The 23,644-nt window shown below is 37.7% G+C and overlaps 1 protein-coding gene across 2 annotated transcripts in view; it reads left to right on the top strand.

The window, feature by feature from the left end:
• LOC306861703 (synaptotagmin-1-like) overlaps positions 1–23,644 on the top strand; it is a 106,772-nt gene that overhangs the window by 70,630 nt on the left and 12,498 nt on the right. Inside the window, exons 3-7 of one of the 2 annotated variants that reach the window (XM_079404113.1) lie at positions 5,570–5,742; positions 9,468–9,584; positions 14,248–14,415; positions 15,263–15,430; positions 17,377–17,494. In XM_079404113.1, the coding sequence (XP_079260239.1) occupies positions 5,570–5,742; positions 9,468–9,584; positions 14,248–14,415; positions 15,263–15,430; positions 17,377–17,494 (744 nt within the window). Of the gene's footprint in view, positions 1–5,569; positions 5,743–9,458; positions 9,585–14,247; positions 14,416–15,262; positions 15,431–17,376; positions 17,495–23,644 lie in introns of both variants that reach the window. The other variant, XM_079404112.1, reaches the window with a different exon arrangement.

Genomic DNA, 23,644 nt, shown 5'->3' with positions numbered 1-23,644 from the left:
TGGTTAAAGTTAATTTTTACAGCAATACCACAGCAGTACAGCCCCAACCATGTGATGTGTCCCCATCATTTTACTGAAGACTGCTACAGCAACAGTGTTTCCCACAGACTTGCACTCTATGTGTGACGGGGCTTCCCCCGTGGGATATATATAGCAGTTCACATTTACGGCTCTGCGTATTTGTTGCGTAAAACCATCAGTCGTTTTTCACGTTGGTCTGAATGAAAATCCAAATTCATTCTTTGCAACTATGTGCCGCTTTTGGAGCGGTAAAAATAGGGGTTTCCCCAGTAACAGCTGGTTTTTTGGACCTTGCATGCATGTCAACCTGTTGATGGGGACTCCCAAAACCAAAATATGAACCTTTCATTACCCATAATAGGGGCACTTTAATATTGTCGTATTTACAGAGCTAAGAGGATATTCGTCTTAGAATTTCGGTAACACTTTAGTATAGGGACAAATTCTCACTATTAACTACTTGCTTATTAACTTGCCTATTATTAACATATTGGCTGTTTATTAGAACTTATAAAGCACATATTCTGCATGAGCATATTCTACATCTATAACAATACCTAACCTTAACAACTTCCTTACAATTAATAAACAACAAATTAGTAGTTTATTGAGGCAGAAGTCAAAGTTAATGGTTTGTTAATGGCGAGAATTGGACCTTAAAATAAAGTGTGACCAGAATTTGTAATCAGACATCAATCATGCTTAATTTTGTTCAACTACAAATAAGAATTTATTTCAAACTGAATTTTTAACATCAACTTTAAAATTTTAACATTAATTTTAAGCAACATGGTCATGCAACATTATACTCACTCATCTCAGCAATAAATCTGACTTGTGGTCTGACAACTTTCCCAAGCTTGTAGTCTGATTTCACATGCCGTTCAATTGCATATTTCAAAGTACAACGTTGAATGAAACCTAGCGATATAATCTTGCATGACACAGCTGTCAAGGCACGTCTAATAATGATAGTACTCCAGGAAAACTGATGGAGCACTTGCTGGTCAAAGTCCAGGACGGCTCAATGCTTTGTGCAGTTTGAGTCCCATGTGGCAGGGTTTGCTTTAGAGGAGGCATAGAGATGAAAGGGGCTCTTTATTCCCCCAGCGGGCTGATATTCAAGCCAGTGGTGGAGAAAAAAGTGAAGGCCAGAGAGCAGGTTTTAACAGGTATGAATCAGGGGTCTGATGCTAGACAAGCTTCAGGAGCAATTATGGTCTAAGCTGCAAGCTTTCAAAGAAGACGCAGGGCAACTGACCAATAAGAGTGACCTTTAAGATGGCTGACAGATTCTCCTCTGTTTGATAAGAGTTGAAATGACAGGGCTTTAGAAAAAGCTTTTTGAAAGCCTGTTGAGAGGTTTTTTTGTGTCATTTCCATTTTTCTTTTCTTTTCATGTCTTAATACCATGCTAAATTAGCAAAACACATTTACTCAGCTATTCAAGATATTCAACCAATCAAATTTTTATATCAACAGGAAATGCTATAAACCATTTTAAAAATGTTATGTATTTGTAATTCATTTCCTAAAGCATTTAAGAGAAAAACACTAGCGATCCCTGTTAATTCCTCTTAATTTTGAATGAAGCATCTGGGAACATACTGTATGTCTGCATAAGCTAAAACCATTTGATTATTGTATTTATTTATCATTATTATTGTATAAATGATGCAGTCCAGTGAAGGGTGTGCTAAGAAGGAAAAAACAAAGGAAAAAAATGGAGGATTGTCACCTCCATTACCCTACAGCCAAGTCGAGGCCGTGGGCTGATGATCCCAAAGTTACTTTAGACTATCACTCACTGTTTTTCCTCAGAGGAGAGTGCTTATTGATTTTGTCAACAGCCAATTGATTTTTCTTTCTCTCTTTCTCTCTCAGTCTTTATCTTCCCCTTTCTCTCTCCCTTTGGACCTTGCAGTGGGAAATGTGTCCTGTGGTAGCAAGTCTAACCCTCCTGGGAGACAAAGATGCTAGCATTTATTTAAATTTTTCTCTACTGCCAATTCAAATATAAAGTCCTCGCACCATGATTAGAGAAACAAAAGATGTTTCAAATTGAGGATGTTTAGGGGGAAATGGCTGTCAGGATATATTGGATATGTTCTAAATTTCTTTTTAAATAAATTTCACCAAAAACGTGTCCGAATCACATTTTACTGGAATTTCAAAGAAAAATAAACTATATAAAATATAATATATTAATTATATGTTTTGTTAGATTCTCTTTTTTTAATAAATGAAATAAAAATTAATTATTTTTAAATTAAGTTTTAAATTTAAATTTAATTTAATTACGGTCAATTAGTCAATTATCCCTTTGTGATTTCATTGTGACATTATTTTAAAGACAGTTATGTACATTTAACTCCCAAATTTCAATGAGAATGGATAAGAAAGATTACATTTAATTAAAATTCTAGCAAAATTTCTTTTTATTTTTTCCGATTTTCAGGTGAAATATGACCTTGAAAAGTTTTTTGAGATGCACCATAACATGTTTGAGTGCTTGCTTGTTTCCCAAACGAAGAGTACACGATGTCTTTCGTGCACTCGAGCCTGACATTATTTATACAGTCCTTGACTCTGCATTGTCCCAGAGAAAATCAAGCACATTCAAATCTGGAGTGGAAAAATCGCCCTCTTTTCTGGAGAAATCTGTTTCCCTGAAAGTTGCCATTCGGTTGCCAGGTGTTTGTTGTGTTGTGCGCAAAAGCCGTAATTACTGTATGAGTCTCTGAATGCAGAATTCTTCCACCACATCTGTCTCCCAATTATTCCCAGCAAATGTTGGTTCGGGGAGGAAGCTTTTCTCGCATCTCGGAAACTGACATTTTTGTATCTGCTGCTTGTGCTCTGTTGACGCATGCAGTTTTAGTCTTGCTGTATAGAGGCGTCGCTCTTTCCCTTGGCAGGAGGCTGTTAATCTTGTCGAAAAGCTGAGGAGCTCGATTGTCCTCCACTGACAGTGCTCGCTGGAGTTTGGAGCTGTATTTATAAAGTCATGACCAGAAGAGGAAATACTATTTTCAGTTATTCTAACACAGAGTCCATCACTTTGCTGCATGGATGTAAATTGCTCACAGTATTTTTAAACAAATTTATGGAGGCTGAGAAATTTGGTCAGTGTTCATAAATTCTTGTTTGTTAAGTTCAAATCTCATTAAACAACATACTTTTGGAGTATAGTTTATGTAGTTTCACGCTGTCCTTGACCAACAAACAAATCCGGCGCTGAGCGTGATTGCTTTAAACGATGTCAAGCCCAAATTGTCTTCAAATGGCAAGTTGTGAATGCCAACAGCTCTGGTTTTCAACTAAATTGGTTGATTACTCTCACTAGAGCATTACAACATCTCTCTGAGCGAAGATCGTTAATCCCGTGCGACCGGCAGACATGAAGGTCTCCGGAAATTGATCAAAGTGTGTCAACCAACAGACTGAAACTTTTAGTCATTTTCACTTCTCATTGCTTTGGGAAGATATTGAACCGTAAAGAACATGGCTATTTGAAATCATGAAAGCTTGTTTGGCGGCCATCTTGCTAATAGCTGTTTGAATACCACTTCTAGGGGAAGTTGTGGCCTAATGGTTAGCGAGTCGGACTTGTAATCAAAAGGTTGTGAGTTCGAGTCTCGGGCCGGCAGGGATTGTAGGTGGGGGGAGTGAATGTCCAGCGCTCTCTCCACCCTCAATACCACGACTGAGGTGCCCTTGAGCAAACCGAACCCCCAACTGCTCCCCGGGCACTACAGCATAAATGGCTGCCCACTGCTCCGGGTGTGTGTTCACGGTGTGTGTGTGTTCACTGCTGTGTGTGTGCACGTTGGATGGTTTAAATGCAGAGCACGAATTCCGAGTATGGGTCACCATACTTGGCCGTATGTCACTTCACTTCTAATGGCTTGAATGTAGATAATTTATAAATGATCTACATCTTGAATGTAGAATGTTTAATAAATTAATAGTTATATCAAGATAAAAATTTAGCAATTTTAATTATCCTGTCTTTATAAACCTAGACTACTTTTCTTGGTTCTGTGAAACCAAAAAGGAGGAACTTAACAAAATGTTCAGTTTCACTGCTCTTTTCCAGTGAAAGTAATGTTTTTATTTTTGTATTTTAGTAATGTTGCAGATTTTTATTGCAAATTAAAATTTGGTTTGTTCGTCTAAAAAACTACATGTAGTGTAGTGGTCGACCAATATATATATATATATATATATATATATATATATATAATTTTTTATATATAAATCTGATGCCGATATCTTAGAGAGCAGGGTGACCGATGACTAATATATATCATTTTGATTTATTCTAATTAATATTAAAGAAATTTGAAATAATTTAAAAATGATATGTAAAATAAACAAACTTATACTTTAGATGACAACTACTTTATTCTGTAATTAATGATTCTGCGTTAACGCAGGCAATTAATTTTTTCAGTTTAACGCCTTAAAAATATTTAACGCAGAGGCGGGGCTAGGTTTGGCCACCCCACTCACAACTGCTAAAGGATAGCATTTATTCAGATGCAGAACGTCTTTACGAGCACATCAAACGGGACACTTTTCAGATGCGCGCTCCAACTTCACTTCAGCACCAGGCGCGAATCAAACGAGCACGGAAACGGTACCGGCGACAAAGAGCTTCAGTAGAACATCAGTGAACTGCGGTCAGATCAGAAGTTGTCAGGCCATATGTCAGTAAAAACTAATCTTCCTGTCCTGCCAGCCATTATACTGTGCTCGTAGCTCTTCTAGTGCACGCATAAATTTATGAGTCACATTTAAAGAGCAGTGTCAGATCCGCAGCAGTTTTTAAAGTAGCAGCCAAAATAACCTAATAAACAGCTGCTGTGATGTCTGTTAATCAAAGAACAAAATCAAAAAGAGGAAATCAATAACTTCTGTAGTTTTAAGCTTTATCTTTATTTAATTTAGAATTTAGTGTTTGATAACTTTATTAAATTAGGCTATATTTTCTCGTTGAAGGGCACATGTAGCTATAGGCTATATGACATTTATTATAATGGGTTTATATGAAGATTGTTTTAAGTTCAGTTAAATTAGAAGTTATTTTTTAAAGTCTAATAAATACACGATCATCCAGGCAACACATTTTTACACTTTATAAGATCTCACAGCTGGATATGATTAAGTCTGCAAGGTTTGTGAAATTAAATGTTTATTAGACATTCAAAGATTTGTTTAAATTAAATGAATGCGTATTTGCTGAATATAAAAATATATAAGAAAAATATAAAAGCAATCATTATAATACTTTTTGTATACATTTAAATTCCTTTGTTTAACATTCTATCTGATTATTAGACTTATATCTTAAATTTGCAAGACTTACAATAAAATTCCCACCTCGAACACATCGGCCAAACAGGAAAAAATTATCAACTGATGCCAATATTTGAAAAATGTCAAGTATCGGCCGATATATCTGCCTTGGAAATATATTGGTCGACCACTAATATGTGTGGCGTATAAGTGCATTGAGTTTTCTTGTTTGTTTTTGTCTGCACAGTGCCATCATGGGCCATCGTCGCCATTGCGTTTGTTGCTGTTGTACTAGTTGTTTCCTGCTGCTTCTGCATCTGCAAAAAGTGGATATTCAAGAAGAAGAACAAGAAAAAGGGCAAAGACAAGGGCAAGAATGCCATCAACATGAAGGACGTCAAGGATGGTATCAAAACCGAGGTAAAAACATTTTGTTACTGCTGTTGGATTGGCCTTGTTCATTAGTCGTCAGAAGTTGCATGAAATATTTATTTCCTCAAGTATTATTGCATTAATGCACGATGCCAATTAAGTATGTTCATAAGACAACTCTAGATGGAGTCATCTGTTGATGATGTTGTTTCACAGCTGACTTTAATTGCAGGACTGCAAACCTGGGCATGTTAACGGTTAATTAAAGTATTGAGTTTTTCTGTTTTTCTTGCATTTAGCTTAATTCACTTTGTAGTGCTGCATATGGTTAACTGTGCTATGAAGTGGTATCAACCCAGAGAAATGACAGTAGATAATGAAAACAATTGGAGAAAAAACATTAACGCAGCTCGCTTTTTCCCACACACCCGCAAATTATATGGAACACTGGCACTTTAACCCTAGTTAGCATGCTAATTGCATTAACATGCTCGCAATAGTACACTTCTAACAGAATAACTGACAAAGTCAGCTTATTTCGCGGTGTAAGGACACTGGCTTTGAGACCATGCCAAGACCACTCAGATCCCAAATTAGAGACATTGATTTTCGAGCACAAAGCACAGTGAAGAGGAACAGACACAGATAATTAACAGCACTCATTAAAAAAAAAAACAGTGTGCATTTCTAGAATGTCACAGTTTATCAGCATCAAACCAAATCTGAACAGACATACAATAGCTGCTATATGATGTTTACCCACCAATATTGTGTATTAATACGTTCAAAATAGAAATAAGAAATGGCTACAGCCATTGAAATCCATATAATCAATATTTTGCAACACAACCCTTCTGAATAAAACAAACCAGGCTAAGGTGATTAACTGGTCTCCCAACTGGACCAAGCTGGTTAGGCTTATTAATAGAAGGTTTGGGTCACTGCAAACACCAGATGAAGACCATCTTGGCCAGGTTAGGAGACCAGCTAAACCAGCTAAAGCCAACATAACAAGTTAACAAGTTAACAACATAACAAGCTAATTTAACCTGATGTTTTTGCAGGGAAACACCCATATATAGATTGTAATACCTGTGCTAATTGGCTAAATATGAGAGATTAATGAATCGTCACTCTTATTTAGCAAATTAGCACAGACATTAACAACGATACACAACAATCAGAGCGATATGCCAGAGTACAATGTGCTGCACAACATACACCTTTGTTGTATTGTCAGCAAGGATCTTTGAGCTTCTCAGCAGTCATTTCTCCTGGTGTGCCCAGACTCATGTGGTCGCCTTTGTGTGTGGTTGTTTTAATTTGTGTCTCTTCCTTCCATGTCCTCCTTATCTATGTTTTGTCTGATGACTTTGCGGGATTGCCACTGGCGGTAGGTTCCCAATTGCTGTTGGATCTTCTATAGCCTGCTGCAATGACTTTTAATAGCCTCTTGATAACAGGTTTACTCTAGAGTAAAATATATGTAACTATGCATACAGTACATGTATATCTACAATATATATGTGTGTAAGTCTACATATACACATATATATGAAGAGAGAAAATGCATTTGGGTAGGCTTTAGCAAGGTTGAACCACATTGATTTCTCCTTGTCATTTGAAGTAGAAAACAGACAATGATAATTTCTCCGGTAAAAAAGGAGACTGTCAAAGTACAGACTGCTTAACTACTAGTGATACGGTCGGCTTGTTTGACTACTTTGGCCAAATTATCAGTACTCATCTGGTCCACTAGAACTTAAAATTGAAAAATGGCCTGGAGGAGAACAGCACCCACCTCATTAGCAGTACAAATTTGTTCAAGAAGCAATTTTCAGACACAATGACCAGACTGATCTTTAATTGGCTGACATGTTTTTGAAACATCATCTTTTCCAGTCAGATGGAAAGGGTATCAATAAAGGACACTCACAGCTGCATACTAACGGGTGTTACCAACTACTTTTAATCATTTTACACTTCCAAAAAGACTAATTTGTAGGAATAGTTCAGCCAAAATATAAAATCCTGTCTTCATTTACTCACCCTCATGTTGTTCAAAAGCTGTGCGACTCTTCTTGGAACATAAAAGGAGATATTTAGCAGAATGTTCACGCTGCTCTTTTCCACACATTGAAAGTAAATGTTGACTCCATCTGTTAAGCAAGATTTAAAAGCATGGTTTTAAGTGATTAATGGCTTCATATTTCATCACAGTGCTATCATATGACTCGAACAATAGTGTCGTATGGACCATTATTATGGTGTTCAGTTTTTGGGCTTACAAGCCTTAAATTCCTGTCAGTTTATATTATATGGAAAAGAGCTGCTCTCATATCCAGCTAAACATCTAATTTTGCATTCTGCTGGAAAAATAAAGTCATACCGGTTTGGAAAAACAACAAAATGAGGGTGAATAAATTATTTCTAGGTGAACTATGCCTTTAAATACACCACAAGACTTAACAAGCACCCCAAAGAGCTTGTTGAATTGAAGCGCACAAGTGTTTGTGAAAATAGTCTGGTCCTCATAAGAGGACAAGACAGTCAAGAAACCAATTTTGTTCAGCCTTTTGCTTTCACACTTGTAACCCAACAACTAATAAGAGAGGCCCTGTACACATTACGATCCCTCCCACCAACACCTTCTGCTGGCATGATGCTTACAGCTTCCATGAGCGTGGTGGTTATCACCAATAACTAAGGGTCATGACAACGCCACTGTGTGTGGAAGATCACGTCACAGAGAATGAGGGTCACTATACGAGCACTCTTCTTGAGAACGTGAATGCCCTGCATGCTTTACCAATGAGCAAGACTGCCCTTTCGGAAGGCAACTATTTCACAGTGAATGAACTAAGAGCTGAGTTTGCCTCGACAATCGCATGCTTTCCAGTGACAACAAACCTCCCTCAACATGCCCTTAACACTGGTCTTAAACTAAGGCTAGCTAGGGAGCTAATGCCACACCATTCACAACATTTCCCCACTGATTTGTTGATGCCAGAGATTGTTCTGCCTGAAATAACATAAAGGACAATGTATTGTACGATGTATTTCTCAAGAACATCTGTCTGCTCATCTTGTCTAGGGTTGGGCGGTATGACCAACAATTGTACAAGTAACTATATATCATGGTACCTGTACATATAACATGACGTTTTTGTTGCTGTTTCATGTATGTATTTATTTATTTATTTATGACCAATTTTGACAGCGTCATACTTTAATTATTATGAGGATTTTCATAACAACTGATTATTTGTCTGACAACTGTGCAGAAACAGCTTTTCATAATCTAACATGGGGTGGGCTTAAATATGTCAAATAATATAATATAATATAATATAATATAATATAATATATACCACTGATTGGAGCCAAGTTCAAAGCATTTGTAAAATAGCTAGATACACTACCAAATGTGCAGTCGATAAGTTATCATACCACCCAGCCCGAGCCTTGTCCTTCCCACCAACCTAGATTGCTTGCACTCATTCAGCTCATCTTCTTGCAACTCTTTTCACAACTTTTCACAATAGCAGACTTTAGGAGAGAAGGGGGTTCACATCCCAAGTCTAGTGCATCACTGAGCATGTCATGGTCTTAATCACTGTGGTGTTTTAGTGCTTGCTCCCCCCTAATAGAGGTGCGGTTGAAGAGCAGGCTGGTCCAGGGCGGGCCCGGCGCTCTGGCGAGGGCAATCGGGCAGCGCCAGCGTTGGGCCGACAGGACTGACTGTTAGTGGGTGTCTCCTTCAGGCCTTGAAGGATGAGGATGATGCAGAAACAGGGCTGACGGATACAGAGAAAGAGGTGGAGCCTAAGGAAGAAGAGAAACTTGGCAAATTACAGTACTCCTTGGATTACAATTTCACTGAGAATACGGTAAGGAGCTGTCTCCGAATCACCGTCACTGTGTGTGGTATTTAGTGAGACCTTTTGTTCGTAGGTACAGCGTGTTTGTCCGTCAAATTATAACCAGCTCCGCTCAAATAACGCCCATTTCTCTAAAGTTATTCAGCGTGTCACTCTTACGTAATTGAATGCTCACTGTAAGCTGTGTGTTTAAAAAATACATACTGAAAATGTGAAGATAGAGTACACTTTGACAACATGAATCGCTTTTCAGAGTCATTTTTATTTATGTGCTCTATTATTAAGTGCTATCTGAAAGCCAGAGGAATTCATACTTTGCACTTAGAAAATAATGCCCTTCATCCCGTAAACTCACCAAATGCCGTGAATGTCAAGGGCACATCACAATAGTTAGATTCGAGTTTCAACTGGCTTTCTTCCACGCTGACTGAATGAGGGTGCTGGCTTGTCTTCAATTCTGAAGCTAAGCCGAAATTCATTGGCCGCCTCTTACAAGCGATTGAGCTTGAAAGCTGAGAGACTTCCAGAATGGATGCACTTCCTTTTGTCAGATCCTGGGTGACAGATAATTGAAGCTGTGCATAGTCTCACGCCGAGACCGAGCAGAAAAAAAGTTACAAACCTGAAAAAGACAGATTATCCGCAGATTATCACAAGCACACAAATTACAGCTTTTATAAACACCGCCACCGCAGGAGCCTTTTCATTGTATGCCGGCAATGTATGTGTAGTGAGATGACAAAATGACTGCAAATGACTGGTAATGCTTTCGATCTATGGCGTAAAAGAGTTTTAAGAACAAGAATGAGATGTTCAAGATAGTCTTCATTGGAGGTATAATTTATGTGCTGATAAAATATAGCATGAACACAAAAGAGCAAATTCACTAAACAATTGTGCCATTTGTGCACGGTATTTTTGCATAAAAACCAAGTCATATTCACTAACTACCTGCCACCCAGTTTTACTGCTAAAGTGCTAAAATAGCGCTGTAACATTTTAAACACAGCACTACTAACATCTGTGGAAAGCTAATGCATTGCAGATAGCATGTGCAAATAAATGAAGGCAGGAGATGCAAAAAAACAGGCGATGCAAAGAAATCCACATCAGCCTGACCCAGATTCAACCCATAGACCCATTCGCTCTCATAGACACGCATGTATCTCCACCCTTCATGCCGGCAGGAAATCTACGTGCTTCTTTCTCGTCTGGCTTTAAATCAAGCTGAGTATCGCTTCAGGGAGACTCAGAGGTCTGGGAGATTTTTCTGAAACTCTTGCCCTTTCCAAAGGGGAAAGGTTCCAGGGAGCTCAACTAAACTCTGGGTTTGTTTAAAGGTAATCTGGACCTTTCCAACCCTGCTGAGCAAGCCAGAGGGTAAAAATAGAAAAGTACAAAACATGGCAGTCACAAAGCCACAAGACACAATATCTCAGAATCCAGGGCGGCTCCTCAGGGAGACAGAGAGACAGGGTGCAGATAAGGGTGACATTATTAATGAGGATAGAAAAAGAGGTGTGGATTGAACTGCGAATCCATACACGTTCACTGAGGTGAATCATTGCAACCGTGGCCTGTTTTCTAACGCATCCCAGGTATTGTAAGGACAGAAACCCCTCGCTGTTTATGCCGAATAACAAACCCCTCTAAGAAAACTGTTTTCTCTGAAAACCATTGCAGCAGTAATTTAAGATGACAGCTCAAAGCCTTCAGATGAGAGATTGTAAGCACTGCACCCACTGAGGTGAAGGCATACGTATGAATCTTCCTCCAGCATGTCCTGCATCAATCTGATTCTTCAAACTGTGTAGCCTGCAGAGCGATTGAAGGTTATTATGGCCAAAGTCTCATCAGGATCAGATAGTCCTTCACCCCCCATCTATGTCCAAAACAACCAGAGACAGATCCACACTGACTCATACTGCTACTGTCGTCCACAGCTATTCAATCTAACTCACAGCTAGGAGCTACTTTCAAAAGACTTCTCATTTAAACTTAAAGATACTGTCGGCTTGTGTATCACAAACTTCCAGTGAGACTGACAGCAATGCCACTGACAGAAACATTGCGTAATTTGGGTTTAATGTGCTGTCACATTTGCAAAATTTTGCAAGCACAAATGGTGCATTGTCTGTTGTCAATTAGTATAGCGATGTGTGAAGAACAGCTCATACTTTCAAACCAATCAGCTTTCTTCTGCTGAACACTGCAAATTTAAGTGAACAACTTGAACCTGTTGCGAAATCTGCTCTTGAAATGACTTGATTTCACCCGACAAATTCAGCGAACAATGACAACTGCAACTTAAGGTCAACATATCAACAATACTCTTATTCAAGATATTGCATTTGTTTTATTATTTTGCCGTGTAACATAAGTCTGACGCATTGTCTGCATTAAGTCTGACGCCACATATCATTGTTTGTGTGTCTAAACTCTCTATCAATCACAAAAACAAACAAAAAATTGTGCTAATATACATTTACAGCATGCTGTAATACTACAAAAAAATCATGATTCTAACTTTTATCTCCATACCAAAATCTCAGTTGGCCTGACAGTGATTCATCTTTTCTGAATCAATAAATTTGTGTTCAGAACACAATGAGTGTTGAGACTGTAGTGTACACCATGAGTTTTTAAAAGCTTAGCTTAAATGTGTGCTATAAATAAATTAAGTAGGTGAGATAGTATTCTCAATTGTACCAGAGTGGAGGCTTAGAACTGGTAACATTATTAGATATACATCACGACTTAACAGGTGCATTGTGCACACACACCTTTTTATCCAAAGCAACTTATTTTAACGGTTTGTGTGTTCCCTGCGAACCAAATCTATGACCTTCCGGTTGTTTAAGCTACAGGAAACTTCTAAAAGCAATAATAGCATTAATATCAAATATCTTGAAAGAAGTGTTACAATTGGGTATTTTTAAGGTGTCCTCGAGGGTTACATTTAATTGGAAATTCCACTTTTTTTATTATTATCTAGATATTGAATTTCTCATTGCTAACATATCAAGATATGAACCTGGAGTCAAAATCTAGCTGACAAGTATTCTCCTGTCAAGTACTAAAGGCTGGAATCAACCTATATTAAAATTTAATTCTCCAGTTCTTACAAAGTTAATGGTAATATAACTGCATGACTGACAAAAGAGAACTATTGGTTAAAATAAACAACAAGGACTAATATTTTGTCAATCATTTTCACTTATACTATATGGAAGCAGTGATTATAGGAGCGATGGGCATTATTTGTGGATTATTTTCTACCTTTCAACCATTTCTTTAAAAAATGCAGATGTTTTCCTGTTTCCTGTTTGGTTGTGTCTGTGTTAGAATAGTTTGTTGAGGGTGTTTCCTTCTTGAAGTCAGAACATGTGCTTTTGTGAAGAAATAAAACTGTCCAGACCTGAAACCCACCACCATTTAATGAAAAAAAAAAAATAATTCAAACATTACTACAGCCTGACAGGATATTAAAATCTTTATAGTTCCTTTGTCAAGAAACAATCACAGTGTTCTCTGATGGCCACCATCTAAACCAGAAACACTAGCGAAGCTTGTCACAGACTACAATCCTTCCCATGGCAGCACAAGAGAAGTGTGACAGCTGGTCAGAGTGAGAGAGAAGGTGAGAGGAGAGAGAGAGCTCTACGCCTGAGCCTGTGTAGACACAAAGACGGGGCGTTTTATGGGAAGCTGATGGGAGCTTGATTGACTGACTCTAGGACCCACAAGGCCATGCAGGGGATATAGTGACTGGCAGGTCAATCAGGACCTCAGCCCAGCCAGCCGGCCAATCAATTATCAGAGCCGATGGGGAGATAGGATCAGAAGTGCCACGCTTGACATGGCCTGACCCCATTGCCTCCTTAATGATGGGACTGTTTAAAGAGTAATGCAGCCCAGGTCTGTAGGACGCACCTCAGCATCATAACTATAACTGACCTCTCAGTGGCTTTTCATATAAATAAACAGATACTCGCCAATTACTAATTCTGGGAGCAAAAGTTCTCAAACAGTGAAGGTATGTCCACCAAACCTTTGAAAAGTATGAAATTGTCAATATTATGGAGAAAATTCCTTGTTTGTCAAGACCTCAGTTATTTGAATGTTGAGTCATTTTAGTATTACTTATATTCTATTGTGGTATTATTAATATTTTGAATATTTTTTATACACTTTCAGTTTACATTTCAGTTTCACTTTTTTGTGTTTTTGTTATTTATATTAGGGTTTTCTATATTTCTATTTATTTTTTAATTAATTTTAGTACTTCAACTTATTTCAGTTATTTTCAAAGGCAATGTTTCTAATACGTTTAATTTTATGTTTTTATGTGCTATTTATATTTTATGTCAGCTTTATTATAATTACTGGAAACATGTTGTAATAGTTTTAGTCTTAGTAAACAATAGCAACACTGGAAAGTTTTATGGAAAGACCCTGATACCTTTAGTCTACATGAATGTGTAGGAGTTATGTTCGACAATATATCTTGGTACTTTAAAAAGAGAAGACCAACTGTCTTCATATAAATCTGATCCAGCATTACAGTGAACTCCTACAGAATGGTGGTGGGGTGATGGTTTAGACAAAGACTACACTCCACTTCAAGGTCTTACTCATGATCTTGTTAACTTTGAATTTTGACCCTTCGTAGTTCATAGTGGGGATCATCCAAGCAGCAGAGCTGCCCGCTATGGATATGGGTGGCACTTCTGACCCCTATGTGAAGGTCTACCTTCTTCCAGACAAGAAGAAGAAATTTGAGACCAAGGTTCACCGGAAGACGCTGAATCCTGTTTTCAATGAGCAATTCACCTTTAAGGTAGGTCACAAACCTAACAGCATCTAATTATAACAAGCAATTTCTCGTTGGATGTTGGTGCATTTGCATTCTATTCATGCAGTATATTGAGTTATTTCTGACTACTACTTCTGGTGTATTAACAAGACAGTAAGTGGCACGATGCGTTGGAGTAATTACATGTAAACATGCAGATGGACTCCTGCAGGTGTCTGTCATCCGGAAAGTAGTATAATTTCTATTTTGAATGTTCAGTAGAGCTTTCCGATTCATTTTTATAAGACATCATGCGGCTAGAAAGACCTTTTTGTGTAATTACCGCAGTCAGACCTCTAGACTTCTATTAAATTGCTAAGTGAAGTGTTGAATTCTTAAAAGAATTGCAAAAATACAACTGATTCAACCAAGGGGGGTAAAGGACTGTTTGGTTCTTGTTTAGCCTAGCGCAATTTTAATTATGACAAGGTACCTTGAGAACGAGAAATGAGCCGCACGCCAACATCGAGAGAGATTGCCACAGAGCTCTGACATGTAATCACAAGTGCCTTCGTTATTGAAATGAAGAGACTGGAGAGCTGGTGTGTGTGATAGCGTCAAGGACAAAATAGCAACACTTGGGTCTTATCTTTTTCCCGGCCAATCAAGCAGTTTGTCGCCATGTTGGAACAAGTCCTTCGGGATAATGAGTTTTGTCTGAAAAAACAGCTCAATTTGAGGTAATCAAATCTCTCTCTTTCTCTTGTGCACATGCAATTGTCCTATAGCTTCATCCCAGCATCTCAGCGTTAGATAAGTCCCGTAACTGGAATTGAGAGAGATTAGACTGGTAGGTATGCATGCAATTAATTTCACCCCTCATATCCTACAGGTTCCCTACACTGAGCTTGGAGGGAAAACTCTGGTGATGACGGTGTATGACTTTGACCGCTTCTCCAAACACGACGCTATTGGAGATGTGAAGGTGCCCATGAATAAGGTCGACTTTAGTCATGTGACTGAGGAGTGGAGGGACCTCCAGAGTGCTGAGAAAGAAGAGGTAAAAAGCTAACATGCATGTGTGGCAATAACCTGTTCCCTGGTGATGTGATCAAATATTAGCTTTTGAGTGAATATTCCATCTTTATTGCCTGACCTTCTGGAGCACAAGTGGAAAGTTTGCCAATTCAGTTGATCACTAATAGTGATTCTTCCCAGTGACTTGAATCTTTTCAATCCATTCATGCAGAAAATTTACTTCATATTCATTCACATTCAGATTTGTTTGCTGATCTGGAAAAGTTAACATTGTTATACCAGATGGCAGCAACTGCTAAGTGAACGAGTGAAAATCTTTTTGGTTTTGTTTTTTCTAGACATGTGATCTCAACATGGAGACCCATTTTGTGTCAACTGAAAGAGTTTTTATTAGGCTACTGAAATGATACGTCTTCACAGATTTTGAATATAGTAAAATATATATTTTTTTTATTATAAATGTAACTTTTTTAAATAAGAAAAAATGTGCACCTTTACCAGATTTGCTGTACACAATCGAAATGCAGTCAAATGGCAGTAGACGCATTCGTCAGGTTTTGACGGACCAATGTTTTGCCCTGTTGGCGTCTGTTGGCATTGGTGCTTGTTTAGTCTGATTGAACATATTGAATGGCGTTTGTCGGGTCTTGGAATGTCTGAGAAGTGACATACTGTAATCTGGTGACTGTCGCCATTGGTCTGTCTGTGCAGTGTGAATTGGCCTTTATGCTCCCCGTGTTTTCTTTAACAAATGCACCAAACAGGTTTGAAATGTTCCCAAATGTTAAGTCGTTTATTGAAAAGGTTGTACACAACAAGAATAAATATAATTTAGCAGGAGCTGCATGGAAATTTACCCACTGTACAAGTGTAAGACTTGAGGGCTCTCCATCTTCAATGGAAATGTCAGTTAATCAGCTGGGCCGTGCCACATTTTTATTAATAAAAAAGTGTGACTTTCCAAGCAGTGTTTGGGGAGATTCAATTTTCATGGTAAATGTCATGGAATATAGCATTTAAGCCGTGGTTTCTATGAGAACCATGTTTTTGTGCCACGGTTCCTTGGTGTAAAGGTTAATTGTGACGCTGTCAAAAGCCTGCTGAAGGCAGAGAGTTGAAGGCTATCTACATACGTTGAAGGTTGCTCTTTGAGTTTGCACTTCTGTTACTCTCCATGTCCGATGAACTAACGGAGCACTTCAAGCACTGCTTGAGAAAGCTGAAGTGTATTGACTTTTATCAAAGAATCTCTTGAGTGGTGTCCTGAGGGTGGCACTTTAAGTGCTGTAAAAAACTAAATGAAAATCGACTGCAAAATACCATAGATTTTTGTAGTTCCATCCAGTTTAGTCCTCTTTGCTCTTTTTTTACACAATTTCAAAAAAAGGAGAAAAAATCTTGGCAGTCAATTCAACTTATTTACCTTGTAGGACTCATTTAATTAAACTATGAAATGTTATTTTTCCATTCTGATGACCTTTTAATTGACAGAAAATTGATTGTGTTGAAATGGCATCAGCCAGTTGAAAGTAAAGTGATGTAACCTTTTCCCCCTTCCTGTTGTTTTCTATATGTCACATGTGTTTGTGTCCATGTTTACGAGAATAGCTCCTGAAATGTTAATGGAATGTGTGTACGTGTAAATGTATTTTCAGTGCGTTTACCGGTGCAGCTACATTTGTGGAAAATTAATCAGATTCAAAGAATACAAACGCTATGCTCCTCAATTCAGTTTCTCATATAAATCCTGTTGAGTGGCCGATTGTCAAAAAATGTTTTTGTAAAGGGGAATATTTTAGTCTTGTGTGCTAGCAAAATAATTTTAGCTGGAGATGTTTCGGTTTGGCTTTGCTTCTTAAGAAAGGTTGATTTTTGTTAGTGAATAAATTTGACCAGGTTTTCAGGTTCAGTTTTTCTATTTACCTTGACAATGATGTCCCTGATTGAACTTTTCTCTGCCACTCACAGCAAGAGAAGCTGGGTGACATCTGTTTCTCTCTGCGGTATGTGCCCACTGCTGGCAAACTGACCGTGGTCGTTCTGGAGGCCAAGAACCTGAAGAAGATGGATGTCGGTGGCCTGTCAGGTGAGTCCAGTTACTGAGTCACACTGTCAGCTGGACCCTGGCACAAAGGTTGTGCAAGTGATAGTTCAGGACAGTGTCTCTTGTTGCCAGCTGTCATGACAATTAATTTGTGTCTTTAAATACAAAGTGAAATCAAAATGGCTTCTATTTGCCCTTCTTAAACCTGTAAAACCTGATGTATGAAATAATAGTCAGAAAAATCTATTATTCTTTTTTTATGAAACTGTTTATTAAACATTTAGACAAATCTAAAAAAAAAAAAAGTTTGCACGTTTTTTGTTATCTGTTTGATACAACAGTCTTATATGACTCATATATTAATTATGATATTGGAGAAAGTTGAACACACTCGAGGAGGAAAAAGGCAACTCTTATTCAGAAGCCTAAACTGAACAAAAATATATGAAAAGAGTATAGCAGTTGTTGCTTTTTATCTCCCCATTTAGTAACAGGATATTAAAATATAATCATGGCCAAAAATATTGGCACCCTTGGTAAATATGATCAAAGAAGGCTGTGAAAATTAATCTTCATTGTTAATCCTTTTAATCTTTTATTTTAAAAAATCACAAAAATCTAACCTTTCATTGGATAATAAGAATTTAAAATGGGGGAAATATCATTATGAAATAAATGTTTTTCTCTAATACACATTGGCCACAATTAACGGCACCCTTTTGTTCATTAGTTTTTGAAACCTCCATTTGTTTAACAGCTCAAAATGTTCTCCTATAATGCCTGATGAGGTTAGAGAACACCTGACAAGAGATCAGAGACCATTCCTTCATCCAGAATCACTCCAGACCCTTTAGATTCCCAGCTCCATGTCGGTGCTGCTTCTCTTCAGGTCACCTCACTCATTTTCTACAGGGTTCAGGTCAGAGGACTGGAATGGCCATAGCAGAACCAGTTTGGATTATTGTACGGTTGGAAGATCCAAACATGGCCCATTATAAGATTTCTAACAGAGTCAGTCACTTGTTGATTTTTTATCTGTTGGTATTTGATAGAATCCATGATGCCATGTGTCTAAACAAGATGTCCAGGACCTCCAGCAGAAATATAGGCCCACAACATCAAAAATACAGCATTATATTTCATTGTACACATGGGGTACTTTTTATCCCTGTGTTCACCAAACTCACCTTGAGTGTTTGCTGCTAAAAGCTCATTTTTTGTTTCATTTTTTGTTTATATTATTAATTATAATATAATATAGAAATTAAATAATAATAATACACGTTTCTTGAAAAGCAAATCAGCATATTAGAATGATCTCTGAAAGATCATGTGACACTGAAGATTGGCGTAATGATGCTGAAAATTTAGCTTTGATCACAGACATAAATTTCATTTCAAAATATATTCAAATAGAAAGCAGTTATTTTAGTAAAAATATTTCACAATATTACTGCTTTTGCTGTATTTTGGATCAAATAAATGCAGACTTGGTGAGCAAAAGAGAATTCTTTAAAAACATTAAAAATCTTACTGCTTAAAAACTTTTGACTTGTATTGTGTGCAGGTGGGGAAAAATCTTAAAATATTACAATAATATCATAGCCTAAGATGTTTGCATCCAGTCAAATTCCTGCCTTAGGTGAATACACTGAGAAAGATGCATTATGTGTTGTGAATGCTCTTTTCATGTTGTCTTTAACCCGGTTTAAAAACCCTTTCATTTTCTCATAGCTGCACGAGGTTGTCTGTATGTAAATGCAAAGTCATTTTTAGTGTATCTTTCGCTTTTAAAATCATGTAATGTGTATATAGTCATTCACAGCTACAAATCCCAAGGGCGTCGAAATATGGCTTGAAATGATCCAACACTTTCCGAACCTACGGCTGTATGCGGAGACCTGCGCTTTATCAGCTGAAGTAATATTCGGCACTGGTGAATACATGAATACATTTTCGCTGAGTAAATTTACAGCTCGGCATTCACAAATCAGTCCTCATCTGTGCCGTAACCACTTATGATAAATGGCCCGGTCTCTTTCCTCACTGGTTCTCTGGCACCTGGTCTGTCTCGATCCTGCTGTCACAGAGGCGGACAGGCCATCAGTACCAGACCTACCTGCTGAGAGCCAAGAGTCCTGACGTTTACTTCTCCTCACTCACAGAGAGAAGAACAGCTATTAGCAGCGCCTCCGAGAACAAACTTTCTCGCTCTCTCCAGTCCATTAGCAATCCAGATTAAAGCTGGCTATAAACTGTCAGTCACGTTTCATAATTACTCCAACATGCCGCTGAAATTAACACCGTTAACAGTTCTATTTAGGGGTTCGTGTTTAAAGGACTATAGTTTTCACGATGTGATAACTACAACCCCCAAACCTCCTATTGCGTTTCATCGTCAGGCTTGTTGAATTGGTCGTTTGCCAGATTGATCAAATCCTGTGTGAAAATTGTGCAGTTAAGGGTGCTTTCACCATCAATTACTGGGTTTTTGCCAGACTCCGACGGTTTGTATTGTGAAATGAACCTTTTTGACAAAGCGCTCAATGTTCCCACTGATTTTACTAGAAAAACAGTTCTGTCCCTGCATTCTCTCTCTGCTTCTCTTCTCGTTCCAAGTTCATGAAAATGGCTCAGATTTAATTGTTGTTATAGGGGGAGTTGTTCTCCCGAAGGAATCGCTTCAGAGCATGTCCAAAGAGCTGTCACATGATTAGAAACAATAGGCCCGCATGGATCATGCCAATAATTAGTGACTGTTTCCATTGTGATTCAGCTACAGGGAGGACGACTCATCAGAACACTATAATTTATCCTTTTCTCTATTCAAACCCTGTTTACTCTCCGTAATCACACAAGACGTGGTTGTTGCAGCTAAAATAAATGTAATTTGAATTAATTCACAAAAGCTGTCCTTACCAATTTTCTGCATTTTTCCTCATTATGCTTTTTGTGGTTTGGATTATACAATGTGTATATGCATATATACACATTGTATTCATATATATGCATTTAATGCATTGGCAGAAGCATGCATTGAATTTAGGTTATGCAGTTCATGTGTGTTCTGTGAATAGAACTCGTGACTGTGGCGTTGCTAGTGCCATGTTATATTGCTTAAGTTACTGTACTTTTTCCAAGCCTCAGAAGGCATTTGGACACTTAATTCACACTTAAAGGGATAGTTCACCCAAAAATGAAAATTGTGTCATTAATTACTCACCCCCATGTCCTTCCAAACCTGTAAGACCTTCTTTCATCTTCGGAACAATCCGAGAGCTTTCTGACCCTGCATAGACAGCAATGCAACTGACATATTCAAGGCCCAGACAGGTAGTAAGGACATCATTAAAATAGTCTGTCATAAACACTCATCAAAGTCTGACACAGAACAGAAAAAATTTAATAAATCGTTATTTTTGCTGTCGTTGTGCACAAAAAGTATTCTTGTTTCTTCGTAACATTACGGTTGAACCACTGATGTTGCAAGGTGTATTTTGATGATGTCCTTACTACCTTTCTGGACCTTGAACTTGTCAGTTGCGTTGCTGTCTATGCAGGTCTAACATGTTTGGAACATGATGGTGAGTAGTTAATGACAGAATTTTAATTTCTGGGTGAACTGTCCCTTTAAATTTGTAAGGTAATCAGATATCAAAATATCAAATCCAGTATCATTAATTTCAAAACAATCAACCAATCAATCAATACACACCTAATGTTACTCTGCTAGGACACCAGGAGAGCTGACTTTAAAAACGCATTATATGAAAAGACTTTGTTTGCAGATGCCACTTGTTTTAATGTTTTGCAATGCAATGAAAATTATATATGTTAAGTGTCCAGATATTATGTGGTTTAAACTGTGGAAAGTCTATTCATTGTACTATTCATATATATAAACATAATGGTTAAGTCAGCGTTATTTTAATACACTGAAAAAAAATTCATTTTGTAAACTGAATTTACAAAAATTTTAAAAGGTAAGTGGTTGCAATCAATTTATTTTAGCTACATTTAAATAAACAAATTTAGTTGACTAACTTTCAACATATTTTTTTTTTTATTAAATGTAGCTCAAATAAATAGTTTGCAACCACTTACCTTAAAAAAAAAATTCAGTGTACAATTTATACACTATTATAGTTTTTATTGAAATTTGTAATGATATTGTTTATTTTTCACTTTAATTTTAGGCCAAGTAATGGTTTTAAGTAAGTTATGTGCTTTTGTCATATTTCTTTTTTCTTCAACTTATATTTTTACAATTTTAGTTAGTCTATTGTCGAGGTATTATTTCTAATTTTCTAATTTTTTGTATTTTTACTTTATTTAATTTACTTCTTAGGTCCAGGTAGTTTTTCAGGTCAGTGCATGTGGTTTAGACATTATAAAAGACTGTTCTTTGTATTTGTTTCTGTATTTGAACATAATGGGTTGAAATTGGCTATTTTTTTTCATTAGCATTTCTATAGTGGAGGGTGAATGCAGTACATCTATGAGTCTGTAGACCAGTGGTCGGCAACAGGCGGCCCGCCAGCAATTATACGTGGCCCGCGCCCGCAGCCAGATTATTTTGATAGCGGCTGGTTCTGAAATAAATCTGTCATGACAGCAACAGTTACTCACAATCAGAATATGTGAAGGGAGCGCGGAGCTATGTGATTTTGAATGGACCGAGGAGCGGATTTTTTAAAAGTCAGAGCGTCGTGGTTTTCACTCGCTCCAAGAGCGCTCCACCACCATCAAGAGTACAATTCATGCCAACGACCCGTAATATAACTGCATATTTAGCAATAATTCACATGTTAATATTTAGCTAGCTTGATAGAGAAGGATCACTCAAATCAGAAAGAATGTGACTATATGATGACGGCAATGGACATGAGCGGTAAGTTATAGTTCTCAAGGAATTTGTTCGTTCCTTCTAGTCTAGATACTGAATATTTTCAGCTGAAAGCATGATTTAAACAAGTAGTACAACACTGCACACGCAATCGCTCTCTCAATATTCAAACAAATGTAATCTTACAGTGCTACTTCATCTGTATCCGATTTCGAATAAGCAGAAATCTATAAGAAATGCATCGATCCGTAGATAAAATAACGAAAACGTAGTTATTTTCATCATAAACAAAATTTGCAACGCAAAAAACAGCTATTATAATGCTGATAACCATGTTATTAGTCATGTGGACATGGTAGGAAAAAAGTTTGCACACTAGTGTTCCAATAAGTCACTCTCCTGTTATTTATTTTATTTTTCTAATATACTTGATGAACAGAACTGTGATATTTCAAACATACTGAAATACTTTAGACGCGGAGCGGTGTTTCTGATATCACTGAGTGCGGAGTGGGAAATGGTGAACCCGGAGCGGAGTGATTATTAAATGCTCGGAGCACGGAGGGGAAATTGTTGACGCTCCACTCCGCTCATATACTCTGCCGGACACCGCCACACAAATGTGGTTTTTTGTTTATGACTGTCCTCCTACAGGATTTAACACAGAGTAACAGTTCGCTACCAATTACAAAAGACACTGTAACAGTCTGTCACAGGCAATTCTAGTTGCATTTTTAATCAGTTAATTTCTTAAATGATCCTTTGACTATGTTCTGACCCGCCATCTAGTGGCAAAAAATTTTGGGGCTCGATGCCAAACTTACTTGCTGTAGACGATACGTGACTGAATGCCTATGTTCCAGAGACAATGAAAACATACTATATCAGAGACAAGGGCCAGTTTTATTTTCACTTGGATTTTCAGTATCCCTTCTAGATGAGCTTCTCAAGTGATTATATGAACCATATACACAAGTCATTACAAGCACTGCCAACTCCTTGAACCACAAACTTCTGGCTTGGCTTCTGTGTGAGTGTAGATTACCACAGGTTTCCCCAACAACCTCAAACCTCAGGCACTCTGTTGCCAAGCAACCAGGCAAAAGCACCCCAGGAGAAAGAAGTTCTGTTTAAGTTCAACATCATAAATACTATGTTTTCACCTTATTAAACGTGGCTGGAGCGAGCAGCCAGACCTTTGAAGATCCTGCAGTTTTAGTATAAGTTCAACAGGAGGTGCTGTGCTGCTCTATTATGAGAAATCTATCTTTGCATCTCATATAGACTGAATAAAATGTTTTAGCATGCATTCCATATGTGATCCCCCTGTCAGACTGTGAAGCTTC

Source organism: Barbus barbus (genome assembly GCF_936440315.1).
Source record: "Barbus barbus genome assembly, chromosome: 42".
Lineage (NCBI taxonomy): Eukaryota > Metazoa > Chordata > Actinopteri > Cypriniformes > Cyprinidae > Barbus > Barbus barbus.
The sequence above is the reverse complement of the archived record's forward strand: the minus strand, read 5'-3'. Positions and strand labels throughout refer to the sequence as shown.